The following is an 18,916-nucleotide window of genomic DNA, read 5'->3' as shown; positions in this document are numbered from 1 at the left end:
CATTATAACCTCTGCAAGCAAGGATGCTGAATTGGCAAAGACCCTCAGCACAGAGAGAGCATCCCTTTGAGCTTCCCTCCATATGCTAAGGGTGGACTAATTTGGCACTGATCCAGAAACATTCACTTTTCTACTGTACAGGCTGCAATTACACCCTTCACTCAACACAGACTATTCACTGAGAGTGACCACGACCAAACAGAACTCTGAGAGGTAGTTATCATTCTAGTTCGCAATAGCTGCAGGGAGTTACAACATCATTGTTCATCTGTTTAGGTCCTTTTTTTTTCCTTTCCTTTCTTTTTCTTTGTCTTCATTTTGTTTATAAGTCTTCATCCTAAAGGAAACTATTTTTCTTGGTACTTTCCATCATGGTTCATAGAAATCACTTAATACTATAAAAAGATAAAGGTTATTTCTGCAATTATTTTTCTCACTTTGGTTAATAAAGTCAACAGACATACAAATACTTAATAAATTCCTCTCTATCCTCAGATATCACTTTTTCAAAAGAAACATGAAAATAATCTACTTTGGTTTTGTCACTTCACCAGTGGTGTATGGTCTCCCCAGCTGCTTCTAGAATTTACCTTTTACTCTTTACTTTTGGTACTGGCAATGCCTTCTGCAGTCCTCAGTTTCCACTAACAATTAATAGTTCCAAGGCACTGGGGTATAGTGAAAAACTGACTCATTCTATCTAGAACCACAGACTAGATGTCAAGAGATAGGTGATTTTCCCCATTTCCATCTACCTTTTTATTCACATCGTCTTTTGTTAGAGTCTGTAAACAAGTCTGGATGGCGCCTGGCAAAATGCCAGAGGGAGTGGTTTGTGAAATAACAAAAACGAGCCATTAAGTGTGGAGATTTCTTATTGGTTGACTGCTGTATCTAGTTTATGTTAATTAGATAAGCTGTGTGGAATGTATAAATACGCCTCCTGTCCTACAATAAACGGCTCCTACTCCTGCTATATCAAGGTAAACAAGTTGTTGCAGGGCTGCAGCAATCTTTCATCATTTATTTACTTTTTATCTATTTTTAGTGACTTTAAAAGAACTACCTGCTACTTATACAAATTTTAGAAAGGAGAAAGGTTTACGGAGAAAAATCAGAATAATTTTTAAAATGTTATCACCTAAAGACAACATTGAAAATGATTTTAGGTATTTAAATTATCCTTTAGTTTTGCTTATGTGAATTCTACAAAAAAAATGATGTTGAACAGATCATTTACTTTCATTTACACTATTGAAATCAAAGGTTGTAAGGAATGTATTTTTAAAGGAAAAGTCCAGCGAGGAAGGGTATAGCAAGGAAGCAGGGAGAGGTAGGAGAGAGGAGAAGGAGAATTTCTTGCATTACAGATCAATCTGAGATTGAAAAGAATGAACCTAGAGACTTCTTTCTCCATATGGTTTCATAATTACTAAAACAACGCTTATAGGATTCTAGAAGATAATACAATCGAAAAAGGCCAAGAGGTGAGGATTATAAACATGTCAGAGATTCTAAAGCAGTGCTGAGAACATGATTCAAATAGCTGACCCTGAACCTAGGCTCAGTAGGGAGGGCATGAGCAATGGAGGAGCTGAGGAACAGAATTAAGTGATGCAGTAAACTGAACATTCAGAAAGAACAGCAAAATGGGGGAAATGATCTGTGGTCATGGAATATAATTTTAGAGTTAAGGATTTTGAAGGTGGGAAATCTGGTGCAAAAAAAAAGACAAAGGATGTCTGTGCTTATGGCAAACTGAAGTAAAGTCAAGTTAAGGAACTGGAAGTCAAGGCATAACACCAATACATGCTCCTGCCTAAGGATCCCTCTAGAACATCAGCTCCTTGAAGAAAGGGTTTATATGCCATTCCTTAACATATACTGAGTATTTAATAAGTCTAAATCATAAAAGGAGCTTGATGTATATGTCTTAAACAATTATATATATATGAAAGGCTGATGTGAATATCTGTGGAATTATGGGAAAAAAAATTCCACAGATATTCACATCAGCCTTTCAGGGAATGTTATCTTCACAGAGGATCTGCTAAGTGCTATAAACAATGTTAGATGCTGAAGATGTAGAGACAAATAACAGTTCATTCTTTCATTAAATTTTGATCATGGAAAATGCCAAAAACCTAGTAGGTACAAGCTATAACACAGTAGGATACATCAAATACCCAGAATTAGCAATCAAAAATAATTCCAAAAGGCAGAAATGATGAAACTAACTTTGAAGGATGAACAAAGTTATCCTAGCAAGCAAGGCTAGGTGCATGGGTGGGAACATCCGGTACATTAAGGTCCACACATCATAATTATAGCTCAGGGTAAGTAGAGTGACCATCACTCTATAACAAGCTCCCTACATCTGCTGGCAATAATGCTGTTCTCATGGTGACAATAACCTAAAAATATCTAAGTATATTTCTAAAACAAACTCAGTTCTAAAACTTATATGCTGTCACTTGGTGAACACAATGTAAATTTCTTCCTGCTATAAAAACATATATTGACTTTTACCCACAATTCCACAAGCAAATACAGCACATATTTTTTTTCCTCTTTCCTCGCAATGGACATCTTAATATATATGCATAATTTTTATGTAACTTAAATATACTTTTATTTTCTTAGATGAAAAATTTATTATCATTTCAGTGAACACTTTGTAATACTAATGAAGATTGATAGCAACAATGAAGCAGTTTACCCTTGGGAAGGGTAAAAGTTGGGAACGTTTCTTGATTTACCTAGGAATAAAAAAGTTCCAAAAAATAAAATGAATAAAAATTAAAAAGCAGGAATCACCTCTTTATGTCAGTGTGTCTCAGTTTCTTTCTCTGCAATAAAGGGACTCCAGTCTTGAAAAAGATTTTTAAGTTGAACAAAATACCTTGTTGATGTGAATACAAGGTCTAAGCAACTTGCAATATGTTTTCAAGAACTGGAAATGTTTTGGGCTGGGTTGTGGCTCAGTGGTAGAAAATTTCCTGGCAAGTGTGAGGCACTAGGTTCGATCCTCAGGACCACATAAAAATAAAATAAAGGTATTGAGTCCATCTACCGATTAAAAAAAATTTAAAAAAGAACGGGAAATGTTTGACACAGTTATTCTGCTTCTGAATATCTATCATTCAAAAATAATTCCATAGAAGACAATGCTTTATACACTTATATGTTTATCAATTGTTTATCATAGTTAAAAATTGGAGAACTACAGGCCTCAGCACAGGGAATGATTAAGTAATGTACAGTAATTCCACATAACTGCTCTCCTACATTATGAATAATAATATACCACATTATGAAATTGAAAATAAATATAATTTTAAATTGCATGAAATGCTAGAAATTATGCAATTTCCTTTGTCATCAATGCTTCCCAATTATTGCTTCTGTGTACCCCTGTCACCCTGAACACGATGAGAAGAAACTAATAGAAGGTTACCTCTTCCCTATCTGGCCTTGGAGAAGCCAAAAAAGAAAGAAGTTTCTGCAAAATGTAACAAGCAGGAAAGGATCAGAAATAATAAGACAGGTTAAGGGAAAATGTATCACAGACTATTATAGTGTTATTAAAATACAAGTTATTATTTATATTATAAAATTCATTATAAATAGTCTGTGACTATTTATAGAGCCCAGAACCATTTCAAGGTAGACCATGCTTTAGCTAGAAAGACTCAAGGGAAAAAAATCAGATCCTGCTTGTCTTGCTAACCACAGAACTCAGAAGATGCTCTCAGAGGACAACAAGTCCTCAGTGCATCTGAATGTTTTAAAATAGAATCGGAAAGAGCCATCTTGGGTCATTATGACATCTCCTTTATTCTGAACTTTCTTGTAACTTTAAATATAATTTGAACTTTTGCCTGAAACAACTCGTGGAATGTTCTGCACTCAGTTTAGAATTTTATTTATAAAATTGGGACAATTTCAGGGCTGAGGATGTGGCTCAAGCGGTAGCGCGCTCGCCTGGCATGCGTCCGGCCCGGGTTCGATTCTCAGAACCACATACAAACAAGGATGTTGTATTCGCTGATAACTAAAAAATAAATATTAAAATTCTCCCTCTCCCTCTCCCTCTCCCTCTCCCTCTCCCTCTCCCTCTTCCACTCTCTCTTTAAAAAAAAAAAAAATTGGGACAATTTCAATGGGAGTGTTGTCTCTGGGCACCCGCTGAATGGATGGATGGCAAACATAGTCTTGCACCAACAATCCCTTAGCCACAGTCAGGCCAGCCACCAAGGATGGAGAAGGCACTGTGATAAAGCCCAGCCTCCTCACATTTCCAAAGAAAAGTAACCCCTTCCCAATCATCCAGTACTTTAAATCCACCATGAGCACACAGTCCAAAAAAAGGGGTTGGGGTAGGGTCTACATAGATCTGGTTTGTGGGAAATAACCAAGGAGTAAAAGCACTGATTGAGACAAATTCCCCCAGTCAAAATCCAACTTCTGAACCATTTCAAAGTAGATCATAGTTGCCAATTCAGACTTTCCTTTTCAAAACCCAGTAAACACCAGCACAGCAGGATATTAAACAGGAAATTCAACATCCAAGCATGTTTGAGAAATAGAAATATGAAACAAGCATTTTCCGAATACAAAATGCTATACAAAAAATACCATCATCATAGTAAGTAAAGACATCATCATTACCCAGACCTAATACATACTAGTTGTGAACACTAGAATATCACATAACCTCCCTAGCTTCAGCATCTTCATCTGTAATATGGGGCAAATTGCCATCTCTGGCCATAACTATGTTTTTGTAAACAGGACTCTGTACTAATTCATCATCAATTCAAAAAAATATAAATGTCTCCCATTCCTCTTTAGCTAAGTATTAACATGGAACAGAATAAATACAAATAATTTATCAATGGGGAACTGTTAAGTATGATACAACTTTATCAAATGAACATCTTGTCTTACAGAAAGAGAAGAAACAAAATCAAATTCTGAAACGGGACCATTATTTTTCTTGAATGTTACTTCCCTTCTCCAAAATTGTCACAGACATAACAGGAAAATACAATTAATGTTTGCATTTCACTAAATCAAATGAAACAAAACAAAATAGGATAATTAATTTGCTTTCTTTTCCTAAACTTCAGGCTTACAGGCTGCCCTTAAATATTTCAAGTTCACTTTTTTGTTGCTTTTTTTTTTTTTTTTCCTGTAGTTGCCAATGGATTTTTCACTTTCTTCGTTTATTTATACATGGTGCTAAGGATCAAACCCAGGGCCTCACACATGCCAAGCAATTGGTCTACTACAGAGCCACAACCCCAGTCCCTTTGTTGCTATTTTTGATTAAGAGAAGTAGTATAAGGTTAACATAGGGTTTGACTTTTATTCAGATTTCCAATATTATTTACAGAAAGTGGAAGAGAATTAGCAATGACTTTTCCAGCATGTAGCAATTGTAGCAGGCTAAATGGCACTCCGAGTATGTCCATGTACTTAATTCCCAGAACTTCTGAATATGCCACTTTACATGGCAAAAGGGATGAAGGATTTGGGGTGAGATTATTCTGGTTTATCTGGTTGGTCCCAATGTAAACATAGGGGTCTTTGTAAGAGGACATATCAGGGTTAAAATGAGTGAAGGAGATGTGATAATGGAAGCAGAGCCCAGAGTGATGACATTGCTGAACAGAGGCTATGGAGCCTGGAATGTGGGTAGCCTCTAGAAGCTAGAAAAGGTAAGGGATAGATTCTCTCTTAGAGCATCCAGAAGCAACACAGTCCTGCCGATGTTTCAGACACTTCTTAACTCACAGATCAGACCAGTTCACAAACATTTATTTAAATGTTTTGATTTTAGCCTCAAAGACCAATTTTTAGACTTCTGACCTCTAGAACTACAAGGTAATAATTTCTGCTGTTATAAGCCATTAATCTGTGGTACGATGTTATAGCAACAATAGGAAATTAATACAAATACCGACTCTGAAATATCCACAGTCTCTAAAGCAGAAGACGCAGGGAGTTGCTAGACTAGATAAGTGGAAGCTAAAAACTCAAGAGCAGTAGAAGCTTTCCTGATTTGATACTAGATCCGTGAGGTAAGGAAAACTACCTGGGTAGTCAAGTTCTTCATCATCTCCGTGAACTTATTCCTTTGACAACCTTTATCCTATTTATGGATTTCAATTTGATTAGTAACCAAACCAGCTTTTTGTAAGGTTGGCATATCCATGGGAAATTTGCTGTTCTAGAACCAACCACACTCTCCCCACTGATTTAATCAGAGTCTGGCAACACTCAGGCAACAGTCCCTTGGGAAGGTGGGAAAACACTCTCATCTAAAAGAAGTAAAGGATTTCTAAATTGTTTTTTCAGTACTAGAAATTGAACCTAGGGGCATTCTACTAGGGAAGCACCTCCACAACACGCCCTGCCTTTTTTTTTTTGAGACAAAGGTGCTAAGACCCGCCTCCAACTTATGATCCTCCTGCCTTAGCCTCTAGAGTTGCTGTGATTACATTTGTGTGCCACCATGCCCAGCTAAGGCAATTTTCAGAAGTCAAATCCCTAGTACTTTGTCTTCTGTGGGGAGACTGAGCAGAATATGATTGTGGTGAGTCAGCTGAAGTACCTCTCGGAGAAGAGACTTTCCAGAGCTTTCCAGAATGAAATTTGGAGATAGAATCACAGTCTTAGGCTTATTCATAAATTTAAGAGGAGTCAATACAAGTAGCCAGTTTCAGAATCAACTCAGAAACTGAGTTACCTACAAAATTCAAGAAAAAAAAAATTAAAAAGAGCATAAATTTTAGAATTAAATAGTTTTAGGTTTCATTTCTTTCTTTGTTGTATGTGTTACCCTGGGGAAATTATATGTTCTCTATTAAGTTCAATTTCTTTATCTTAAGAATATAAATACTTACCTCATGGGATTCTGAACATTAGGTGAAATAAAGCATGCAAAGGGATTAGCACCCAACAAAAGCCTAATAAATGGTAGGAATTAAAGTTAATTTCTATTCTCAGAACCCCCTAAGTTGTATTTTTCCACTGTTCTCTCAGAGAAGCCAATATACCTCTTTGCCTTACCCTCATTTAAAATTACAGATAAGAATATAAACCCTCTAAGGCAGAGAACCAGTCTCATTCATTGTTTTGTGCTTAGCATCTAGCAGAGGGGCCTGTTTTGGGTTTTTTGTTCATTCTCTACTGGGAATTGAACCCAGGGGCACTACCACTGAGCTATATTCCCAGTCCTTTTTTGTTTTAAATTTTAAGACAGGGTCTCACTGAGCTGCATAGGGCCTCACTAAATTGCAGAGGCTGGACTCAAACTTATGATCTCCTGCCTCAGTCTCCCAAGTCACTGGAATTATAGGCATGAGCCAATGTGACTGGCTATGGGTTCTTGCATTTGTAATAAATACTTATGAACTGATCTGATCTGTAAGTTAAGAAGGATCTAAGACACTAACCACAGCTATAATTATACAATTTTTCCAAATGTGACCAATTAGGTGGTGAAATAAATTGAGTCATGACCAGCATTTGTTTTCTAAAGAAGAACAGAATAGAAAATATCAGAGTATAAAACACATAGTAAGTTTAAGTACTGTTACATGGAACTTTCAGTTTTTTACATTTGTAAGTGAACTTGGTGACAATGTAAATGACATTTCTTACTGTGGGTAGGGTAAAAAAAAGTGTGAATATTCTAAGGGTTTCATCTTGTCAACATTTGGTATATTCTTTTTCTTTCTTCTTTTTTTTTTTTTTTTGTTTTGTTTTGTTTGGCAGTGCTAGAGATTAAACCCAAGGCCTCTTGCACTCTAGGCAAGCACTCTATCACTAACATACACCCTCAGTTCTTTTCTAACTTTTTAATTTCAGCAATTCAATGTGTATGTAGTGATATGAAACAGTGGTTCTAATTTTTATTTCCCTCATGATGAATGATGTAGAGCACCTTTTCACTGTCACTACCCTTTGGACACTCTCTTTAGAAACCTCTTTCGTAACTACTTTAGAAAACAAATTGGCAGTATTTACTAAAGTTGAACATTCATTTTCTGTCATCCAGTGATTCTATTTCTATTTATTTACCCAACAGAAATGTGTACATATGGTCACAAAAGTCATGTACAGAAATGTTCATAGAAACACTATTTTAATAGACCCAAACTGGAAATTGCCCAAATGCCTATTAACAATAGAATGGATAAACAAACTGACATATTTACACACAACAGATCTTATTTAGAAGCAAGAACAAATGAACAATAACTGAGCACAACAATGTAGAAGAATCCCAAAAGCATAAGATTGAGTGAAAGAAGCTAGATAAAAAGTAAAAAATGTATAACTTCATTTGTGTAAATGGAAGTGCCTGGACTCCAGGCACTCTGTGGAAAAAGAGAGAAGGTCACAGTCCCCTCCCCACCCAGGGACAAAAAGAGAGGCAAGTTGGTTGTGGTGGCACACGAATGTAATCCCAGCTACTGAGGAGGCTGAGGCAGGAGGATCGTGAGTTGGAGGCCACTTGGCAAGATGGGTCTCAAAATAAAAAATAAAGGGCAGGGTGTGCAGCTCAGTGGCAGAGCACCCGGCTGTACTTAGGTGATTAGGCAACACTAATCTATGGTGTTCAATATAAGGGTCATGGTTATTCTAGGACTCATAAAAAGGCTTTCAGGTGTGCCGGCTATGCTCTCATTTTTTATTTGAGTGCTCACCATAGTGTGCATATGCTCAGTTCATGAAAGTTGGATTATAAACATATAATTTGTGATTCTTCTGAAAGTTAACAAATAATACTTTTTTTTTTTGCAATGCTAGGTATCAAACCTTTCACATGATTACTTTTGGTTTAAGGTGTGAAAAACACTAATGGAAAGAATCTCTGATACACACACTATCATTACCATCAAGAGGTCATAGAGCCTTTGCTTAAATAACTTGAGGGTCAGGGATCTCTGTACTGCTCAGGTAGCTGTTTAGAAAGCTCTTCCCTTATACTAAGTCATTACTTGCCTCCCCACAAATTGCTCCCATCAGTTGTTCCATCCTCCTAAGAGATTCTAAATTAATCTAATCCCTCCACCAACAACTGCTCTTCAGATCTTTGAAGAGAACAACCACATCCTTCCCCTGTTCCAGTCTGTACTTCTCCAGACTAAAGAGCTTCAGGTTCTTTGGGTACCCCTGAAGGCATGGCTTTTAGTCCCCTCCTGTCTCTTTGCACTTTTTTAATCCAGTGATTCCTTAAACAGCACACTCTTCTAGGACAGGAAATGCCTGAGTAGAAAGAGCAGAGAAACACGAAAAGTAGGAACCACAATTAAAAATCTAGAATCTACAATTTGTCTGGCAATAGGCATTTTGCCCTTTCTTTAATATTCACATTAAACTGTTTACTCTTGTTGAGCTTAACAATCAACTAACTCCCCCACACACACCACCACCACCAGGCCTTTTGTATAAGTACTGTTAAACCCACAATTAACCTTCTGTAGTTTTAGTCTTCACTCTCTCAGAAATCATAATGTTCACTGGCCCGACCTCACTTCTCCAAAGTCAAACCCTGTAGATGTGTCTATGATGGAAACACTTCTGATATATAGTCTCCCCACCTACACTTCCCCTAAAAACAAAAATTAAGTCTTTGTCTCAACAGAGGGTCCCTTATCCTTACCCCTCTCTGGAAGGAGTTCCATCTTAAAGAATATGTAGGGGAAGGAGTTGGGAGTGGAGGTTGGAGAAAACAGAATTCCACCAAATATCTCCAAAGTCTGACTTAAAAGCAGACTGTTGCCCTGGCTCCAGCCTGAGCAATGCAGGGTACCCTGAACTCTTTGTCTTATTTTCTTGGGGAAAGTCAGCTCCAACTAGAGGCTCTGGAGATAGAAGAGCGTTGCTGGGCTCTGCTCACTCAGTCTTTTGCCTTTGTGTGACTAGCACAGGGTGAGGTTGAGAAGGAAAACGTGGCAGGGTAAAAATGAATCCGATATTGTTCAAAGTGCTAAAAATTAAAGGTATCTCTAAAGAAAAACCAAGTGGGGTCCCTCTAGTCTATGGAAAAGGAGGACACCAAGTCAGGGAAAGACATACATTTCTACAAAAACTTCCAGGCAACCTCATTGGGTATTTTTAATGTCTAGAGTATGTGGAAGGAAGATTCATTAAGCAAGGGAAGCACTAGAGAACAGAACATATGCAGGAGGACCAGGAAAGATGGACTGGGAATTAGAGAGGGCGAACAGATAAAAAAGAGAACCGGCCAAAGGCCCCAAGGGGTGAGGGGCGACCTCTTCCTAAGGGCGCTAGGGGAGGGGACAGAGGAGGGCCACTAATTCCCTGATGCAGCTAGAAAGAAGCAGCTCACGTACCTCGCCCACGTCTGCTCCATTTTCCAGGCTCTTTCCTTACTCTCAGGGCGCTCCTCACCCGGGAGTGGAAGCAGCCTGAGAAAATGAGAAGCCTTGCTCAGGAATCTCCAGTGCAAAAAGCCCCAGCTTTTTCCTCCCCAGCTCCTTCTTTCGGCGTTGGAGGCAAAGAGAGAATTCGCCCTGCTTTTTCAGAAAACCAGTTTGACGTGGCTGAACCTCCAGCTAACGGTGCGACCGGCACAAGGGAGGGACTGTTCTCAGGAGCAAGCTGGACGCTGAGCAGAGCTGCGCTGGAGCTGTTTTTGGAAGCTGGGGCCAGAGGCAGCGGGCGCGGGCGGTGCACGCACACACTCCCAGGCTGAGACACGACTGGCTGGCACGAGTTGCTCCGCACCAGCTGAGCTGTCAACCGCGAGCGAGGGAGGCGGGGCTCCCGACAGCCAGTGTGCTCCTGGCTGAATCCGCCCAGGTTACACGATGCCTGAACACATCCCTGGGTCTTCACGGCCTCTCACAGACTCAAAGAAATGATGTTGGCAACGGGGGAGGGGGCTTAGAGGACGCTTTCCCATACCATCTATCCCGCATTCATCCCAATGAGAGGCTCTAAATAAAACCAACCAACTGTAGGGAAAATCTGGAGAGGAGGTCCTCCCACGTACACGACTGCATCACCCACCCACAGGTAACCTCGGAGCCAGAGATGGAGTCTAGGAAGGTTCCAGTGCAATCCTGCCTGAACGCAGATGTATGCATTAGCTGGTCACAGAGCATGAGTTATTTTCCTAGAGATGTGACTCGTCAGTTTCACCACAAGCTAGGGTCAGAAATCTCCCTCAGAAAGGAAGCATCTTACCCTTATTAGCTACCTTCATCTCAAATATTCCTTGATTCTGTGGTATTCTATCTCCTTTCTTGTCGTTTTCCACAGCAACTGGGCTATATCATTAGCTCCAAGGAGTTAGAGGGTTTCGGACATCCCAGAAAACATTAGACAAACTTTAAGACAGTAGCAATCAGGAGCTCAAATCTCCCCCTGGGATTGTTTTAAGATCACGGAAAAGGTCCTTCTGAGACGACACTGCCTCAGACACTGAACCATCTACTTATATATCAAGGTTTAAACAAGGCAGACATGCCATAATTAGACTGTTTATAGCCTGAAGCTCCTTTTTAGCTCTGAAATAAAATCTTTTTTATTAAATGACACAATCACTGTTATTATTTGCAATTACCACTGACCTTTGTTTAATTTGCAAAAAGCTTTATAATGCCTACATGTGGCAATGTTGATTTAGTTATACTTGCTTACAGATGATAAGTTTGAAGCTAAGAAAGCTCAAAGTCTCTGCTGAGACTCTAATACAGGTTCTCCTCTCTTTAGCATGGCTCCAGAGGCACTGTTCTCTGAATTTCCAGATATGACCAACAAGGTAATGAATCTATTCTCTCTGGCATCCTAAGAGTTTGACTCAGAAAAGACTCTGGCATGCCTGAGTATTTGCAGGACTGTAAGGAGTCTGTATTCTTGGGCAAACTGTCATCTTGCCTCCCATTTCCTATTTTAGTTCTCCTAATAATTACCAATATAAAGTAGGGGTGGGGAGGATAGGAAAACAAAGCATTTAAGAGTTCAGACAATCTGTGTAAAAGGCCTCTGGGCCTACAATCCCCCAACCCCAACACTTAGTTTTGTTGAATTTGCTCCTGAGCTTAGAATGCTATCAGGAAAATTTTGAAGGTCCAGTCTGACCATTGACAAGGCTCACAGGCCACCTGTCTTGAAAAGAATCTCCTGTTGCCTCTGAAGCAAAAAAGCAGGGAGAGTCAGATTTCCATCCTCCATACCAAAGTTGGTGCTATATTTAGTTGTGTCTCAAATCAAATTATGGGCTATTGAGTTGAAGAGAGGAGCTCTGTCTACAACCAGTCACACATTGCATTCAAGAAATTATAGCACTAACCAGGTAAACTGTGGGCTCTCAAAAGTGAAGTTACAAAATAGTTTCATTTGTTTTTAAAATAATTATTTTTAAAAATTCAAAATATTATCATAGAACACTTGAAAAACACAAAAAGGTATACAAAAAATAAATTATCCTCACTACCCAGAGATAATCAATGTTAATAATTTGTTGAATATTTTTTCAAATATTTTTTTACATTTTTTATGAGAGCTTTATGGTTAAACATAGTAGTTGGTTTTATCCTGAAATTTGTTGAATTTCTTTCCAGTCTCTTAAAAGTGTATTTCTTAATCCAAACACTGACTCGAAAACACAAATAAAAGGCTTATACAGATAAGAATACATTCTCAAGAAGAGAAACTTCTTTGTTTTATACAAAATCATATTTGTTGTCAAAAAACAATTTTTGTGTTAGACTTCAAAAGAAAAATATTCACTCATATAACTATTCCTGCACAAATGTTTACATTTCTCCATATGCCATCCAACCATTATCCATATATAGTTATGTTTATTTACATATAATTACAGCTTAGACATAAATGTATAATCTTTTTCACTTTTAAAATATTTTTCCATGTTTTAGGGAATGTTCATATTTGTTTTGTTTTTCTAACGGTTGTATAATGTTTTATATTCTCAGTAGAACCATTGCTTACTTAATTATATCCTACTATTACACAGTTATGCTATTTCTAATATTAGATTCTAATAAATAACGTCTTAATAAGATTTTCCTGCCTTCATTGTTTTATTATTTTGAATTATGCTATGGTTTGAATGTGTGGATTCCTCTAAAATTCATAGATTGTGGAGACTAAAGAGTAGAGCCTAAGAAGTATGACCTTTGGGGAAGTGATTAAGTCATGAATGCCATACCCTCATTACTAGGATTAGTGCTTTTATGAAATAGGTTGAAGGGAGTGGCCTAGTCTTTTTTTCCTGTCTGTCCCTCTCACCATGTGAGAATACAGCATTTATACCCTCTGGAGGATGCAGCAATAAGAAGCCATCCTGAAAGTATACAGCAGCCCTCCCCAGTTACTGAATCTGCTGGCCCCTTTGTCTTGGATTTATCAGTCTCCAAAACTGTGAGAAATAAATTCTATTTTTTATAAAGCTACCCAGCATAACAGGAATGCAAAGGACTAAGGAATGTACAGGAATGCCTAGAATGGACTAAGAGAAATTATTTCTTTAGGATAACGTCTTAGACATAGGAATGGTAGGGTAAAAGGATTCTAATTTTATCATCTTATATATCCTTGGCATTAGAATTTATCATTCTAATTTTTTTTCCTTATTTAATAAATGATTCAATGGTTATAAGGTATTTTAGATACATAACTATATATATTTAGGATACAATTTTGCATCATTTTATTTTACTTTACGTTTCTTAAGGTGTAGATGGACACAACACAATGCCTTTATTTTTATGTGGTGCTGAGGATCGAACCTAGGTCCCTCGCGTGCTAGGCGAGCACTCTACCGCTGAGCCACAATCCCAGCCCCCGTTCCTTAAGACTATTAATCAGTAAGTTTCTATTTCATATGCTTACTTACAAACCATTATTTATAGCAGCCAGTATTCAGGAAATCTTTCTATGTTGAGTTACTGCATTAGTCATCTTTTGCTGAAACAATGCAATTTAACAAAGAATTTCAGGATTCTGCAGCAGACATCCATTTCTTACTCAAGGATCTGTGCTCTAGACATGGTTAGGTATAGGTTAAGTCAGCTTCATACGTTTTTCATTCCAGGACCCCTGCTGAAGAAGCAGCAGCAATCTGGGGAATATTCTCCTGGAAGAATACAGAAATATAAGAGAGTTGGCAGGGATGCAAAACATCTCTTAAAAGTCTCTGCTCTGAACCCAGTACACTATTCCTTCTGTCATATTCCATTCACCAAAGTAAGTCATACGATGTAGTCCAAAGTCATTGGTTCAGAAAAGAGTAGTCTTCACCCAGAGTATAGGGTTGAAGAATGAATATTTGTGGAACAATTATATAATCTACCAGTCACTGACTACATGTAGAGCTTTCTGGCTTTTCATCAAACTTTTTTCTCCTTGGGGGGTAGATGTTAACTTTACCCTTTTCTACCCTAATTAAAATTAGTTGTTTGGCCAATGAAATGAAACTTGGTTTGACCATAGAAACATGAAAGGATGTCTCATGTGGTTACTCAGGTAAAATCTAGATGTTTTTCAGAGCCAGAATATGATTGGCCATTGTCAATTTCCACTAAATCAGTATGTTTTGAAATGAAGATTTCATTAATCTGGTCTGGGATATTATGAGGATCACAACCATCTTGCTGAACCAAACAGAAACATGTGCAATGAGAATAACATATGTTTTTTACTAAGTAACTGAGATTTAAGGATTTGTTACTACAGCATATCCTGGCCTATTCTGACATATTATTTTTTATTACCATTTGAAATAGAAAACCGCTTTTCAAAAGCCACACGTTTTCTTCCTTATGTATCTGCTTCCAGTTTTATGGACTAGAACTGAAATAATCTATATATATGATATCAATGAATTAAACCAGTTATTCCTTACTGAGTGAACTGCTTTTAATTTGGTCAACTAATTGTGTATCAGAAAATATTTTAATTGAGTAAAGGGGACACAAAATAAAAAGTCATATCTTTTGCAGCTCCAATTTTTTTAAAAATTATTTTTCTTTTCTTCGCTCTAACTTCATTCTGAGTAAGAAGGACTATGATTCTTGTCATGGGTAACTGCATGATCTATATGGCAATAAGAAAAATAATAATGTCTAATATACTTTTGACAGATTATTTTCTAAAAGTATTGGGTATAATAACTTCTTTCATCCTCACAATAACTTTATGAGGTAGGCTCTCCTTATTTTTATTTCATAAATAATTAATGTGGAGCACACTGAGGTGAAGAATATTACCTAAGTCCACAGAGCTGATATATATATGGCAAAGTTGATATTTTAAACCAATCAATTTTGTTTCAGAATGTCATGCTCAACCATTATGCACAGTGCTTCTCTGATTTTGACACCTAACATTCTCTGAACACTTAGATAGGAGGACAATACGACTGCAACATCTGTCACTTCACTGATCACTATAGGTTATTCAGCTGACTACTTGTCAGCAGATGTCTGCCTGGTCCCTGGAAGTCCTTTGTCCATCTCTCTAACCCTGGATTTTAAAACAATGTCCTTTCTGGATTTATTCTTTTTTTTTTTTTTGGTACTGGGAAATTAATCCAGGGGCAATTAACCACTGAGCTACATACCCATCCCTTTTTAAAAATTTTTTTTATTTTGAGAAAGTATCTTGCTAAATTGCTTTGGATCTTGCTAAATTGCTAAAGCTGGCTTTGAACTTGCAAACCTCCTGCCTCAGCCTCCCAAGCTGCTGGGATTAAAGGTGTGTACCACAGCACCCAGCTTCTGGAAACATTCTGAGATCTGTGGTAAAGACAACCACAAATTCTTGGCTACTTCTCCCAGTGAGAGGTAGAATCAAATTCTTCTACCTTTAACTTGTGTTGGCCTTTTTTTAACTAATAGGATGCAGCCAAAGAGATGTCTGACTGTGAAAGACGGGTCAATAAGTAGCTTTGCAGTTTCCATGTGAGACTCTTGGGATACTGACTTTTGAAGCTATAAGGTCCCACAAACTACCATGCTAGAGAAACAATATAAAAGGCCCTCAGACTCACAGAGAGGGAGAAGGTTAACGGAGCCCTAGTATCCAGCAGTTCCCATTGAGGTGCCAGGCATGAGGTGTGAAGAGTCCTTCATTAGTTGGACAAAACTGAACAAGCCTGGCTATGGCCAAGATGAGAGTAGATCTGCCCTCCCAAACTATGCTAGAATTATGAACCACCCCAAATCTTGATATAAATAAAATGTTTGTGGTACTAAGCCATAAGTTTTGGAATATTTTACTAAATAGTGTTAGATAACTGTAACCAAATTTGTTTTCTAGAAGAAGGATGCTGCTGTAACAAAAATCTAAAACAAATGGCAGTGACTTTGTTACATGGATGCAGCAGAAGTCAGATAGGCCTCAAGGAAAGTGCTAGTGAAAGCTGGAAGAACTTTGCAGAGACTGATGGGAAAACTGTAAAGGACAGTGAAGAAAATACTACAGGGGACTGGAAAAAGATGACCTACATCATATAGTGGCAGAAAGTTTATCAAAATCATTGCCTCTGATAAAGTGGAAAATACAAAATCCACCTAATGAATGGACAGATCAGGCTCAGAAGATTTTTAGGCCAAATTTCAAAAGTGCTAATGGGTTTCTTAAAACCACATTATGATAAAGTATGAATAGAAAAACCTTAGCTACGAAAAAAAAAGAGTTGGTTTTTGAGCAGAATTCAGAGAAAGTATAAAGAGCCAGGATTTGCTAGACTGAAAAACTGCTTCTCATCCCCATCTCTTCAGACAGCAGTAGCTTTCAAAATAAGAACTGGCTTCAGGACAAAAGTCAAATCCAAGATGTTATTGTTAGACCCACGGATAAGACCTCAAGATTTACTGGATGTCTCATACATCCTTTCAGTCAAACAAAATGGCCTCTAAGAATCTTAAGGGTGTGCCTCTCCCCTGGACAAAAACATTTCTAATAATCTAAAGGATCCATTATCTCACATCAGACTCATAAGCAGTCCAATCAATTAAAAAAAGAGAGAGCATTTTCAGAATGGCATGTGGTATGACATTTATCCAGAAGAGTTGATTATAAATTAGTACAAGGGAATTGTACCAGCATGGACTGGAAGGAATTAAGACAATATAGAATGAAAGATGACTTTCTTGTCATTATTCCCTAAATAATACAGTATAAAAACAATTTACATAGCATTTATATTGTATTGGTGATATAGTTTAGATCTTAATTATCTCACAAAGGCCCATTTATTGAAGGCTTTCTCCTCAGCCCATGACAGTATTGGTCCCTCAAAAATCTACTGATGCTCAAGTCCCTTATATAAAATGGTGCAGTACTTGCATGTAACCTATGAACACCCTCTCAAATACTTTTATAACTTTTTAAAATTAATTTTTAATTGGTATATTATTCATAATAATGGGATACACAGAGACATATTCACACATGCACATAACATACATAATTTAGTCAATCTTTAAATTATTTCTTGATTATAAGTTTGTCATTGTGGTGACAACATACCTGAGATAATCAACTTAGAAAAAGGAAAGGCTTATTTTTCTCACAGTTTCAGTCTGTAGCACTTGGCCCTGTTGCCTTTGGCCTGTGGAAGTACAGGCCAATCATGGTGTGAACACGTGGTAGAGGAGCCCTATTCAACTCCTGATAGCCAAGAAGCAAAAAGAGAGAGAGGAAGGGGCTATGGTTGCAATATCCCCTTCAAGGGCACACCCCAGTGACCCAACCTTTTCCCACAAAGCCCTACCTTTTAAAGGTTCTACCAACTCCCAACAGTACCACAGACTGAGGAACAAGCCTTTAACACATGGGCCTTGTGAGACATTCAAGATCCAAACTGCAGCACCAATGAAATGTAAATGATACATACATAGTTGTTATACTGAACTGTTTAGGGAATAATAACAAGAAAAAAAGCCTACACATGTTCAATATAGCTGCAGTTTTTTTCCCCATTTTCCATCTGGAGTTGAATCCATGGATGTGGAACCTACAGATACAGCGAGCCAAGTATATAATATTGGACTTTTCCATGGAGAAAACTTTCTAATAGGGTTCATAAATTCAAGTCTGTTAACATGTATGAGTCTAAGTTCTCAATGTAAGAGCCTAACAGGCAGAACTACATCACATAGATGTACCTAGTTACACAGGTCATTCAAGTAACCTGGAGAGAAATGGTTGTACATACATGAATGGCAAAATCTGTCCTTCAGTAGCTGGAGCAGGGAAGCGGGTGGTGAGATGTGGGGCTCTGAAGACTATACATAGCAGGCAAAGTGGCAGCTGTGCTTCAGAGTAACAGAGATCAGAGCAGGAAAAGTTTATGAAAGAATGGAAAACAACCCTTAGGTTAAGCATAAATACTTATGATAGGCAAGAAGGAGGTTTATAAGGGACTTTAATCTGGTATCTAATACTGATGGGTCTTAATTTTATTCCCAAAAGATGACAAAACTCAAGGACAATCTGGTTACCTAAGTTTATTTGATTCAACCTTAGTTCAGCAAACACAAAGCTCTTGCTAGACATTGTACTACACATTTAAAACGTTATGTAGAACTCAAGGCAAGTATTCATCAAACATAACACAAATCAGTTTGTATAAAGCACAGAGAAAAGAACATGAAGGAGAGAGCACAAAATTAAATTTGACTAGAGAAATTTTCATAGAGTAGGCAGCATTCAGGTAGGATACTAAAATTGTAAAATTCAGTACTTTCATTAAAAACGTATTAGCTTGTTTTAATCATCCCACAATGTATACATATATCAAAATACCACATTGTATCTCATAAATTGATGCAATAATTGTCAACTAACAATTTAAAAATCAATTTTAAAAAAGTATTGTTGAAAAAAATGTTTCAATTTT

At 37.5% G+C, this 18,916-nt stretch overlaps 1 protein-coding gene across 7 annotated transcripts in view; it reads right to left on the bottom strand.

Moving 5' to 3' along the window:
- Pde4dip (phosphodiesterase 4D interacting protein) overlaps positions 1–18,916 on the bottom strand; it is a 226,783-nt gene that overhangs the window by 180,496 nt on the left and 27,371 nt on the right. The window contains exon 1 of one of the 7 annotated variants that reach the window (XM_076863221.1): positions 10,374–10,613. The exons of the other annotated variants lie outside the window; for them this stretch is intronic. Coding sequence (XP_076719336.1) covers positions 10,374–10,393 — 20 coding nt within the window. The 5' untranslated portion in view covers positions 10,394–10,613. Of the gene's footprint in view, positions 1–10,373; positions 10,614–18,916 lie in introns of those variants that run through there. 7 annotated transcript variants of the gene reach the window in all.

This window comes from Callospermophilus lateralis, chromosome 7 (genome assembly GCF_048772815.1).
Source record: "Callospermophilus lateralis isolate mCalLat2 chromosome 7, mCalLat2.hap1, whole genome shotgun sequence".
Lineage (NCBI taxonomy): Eukaryota > Metazoa > Chordata > Mammalia > Rodentia > Sciuridae > Callospermophilus > Callospermophilus lateralis.
The sequence above is the reverse complement of the archived record's forward strand: the minus strand, read 5'-3'. Positions and strand labels throughout refer to the sequence as shown.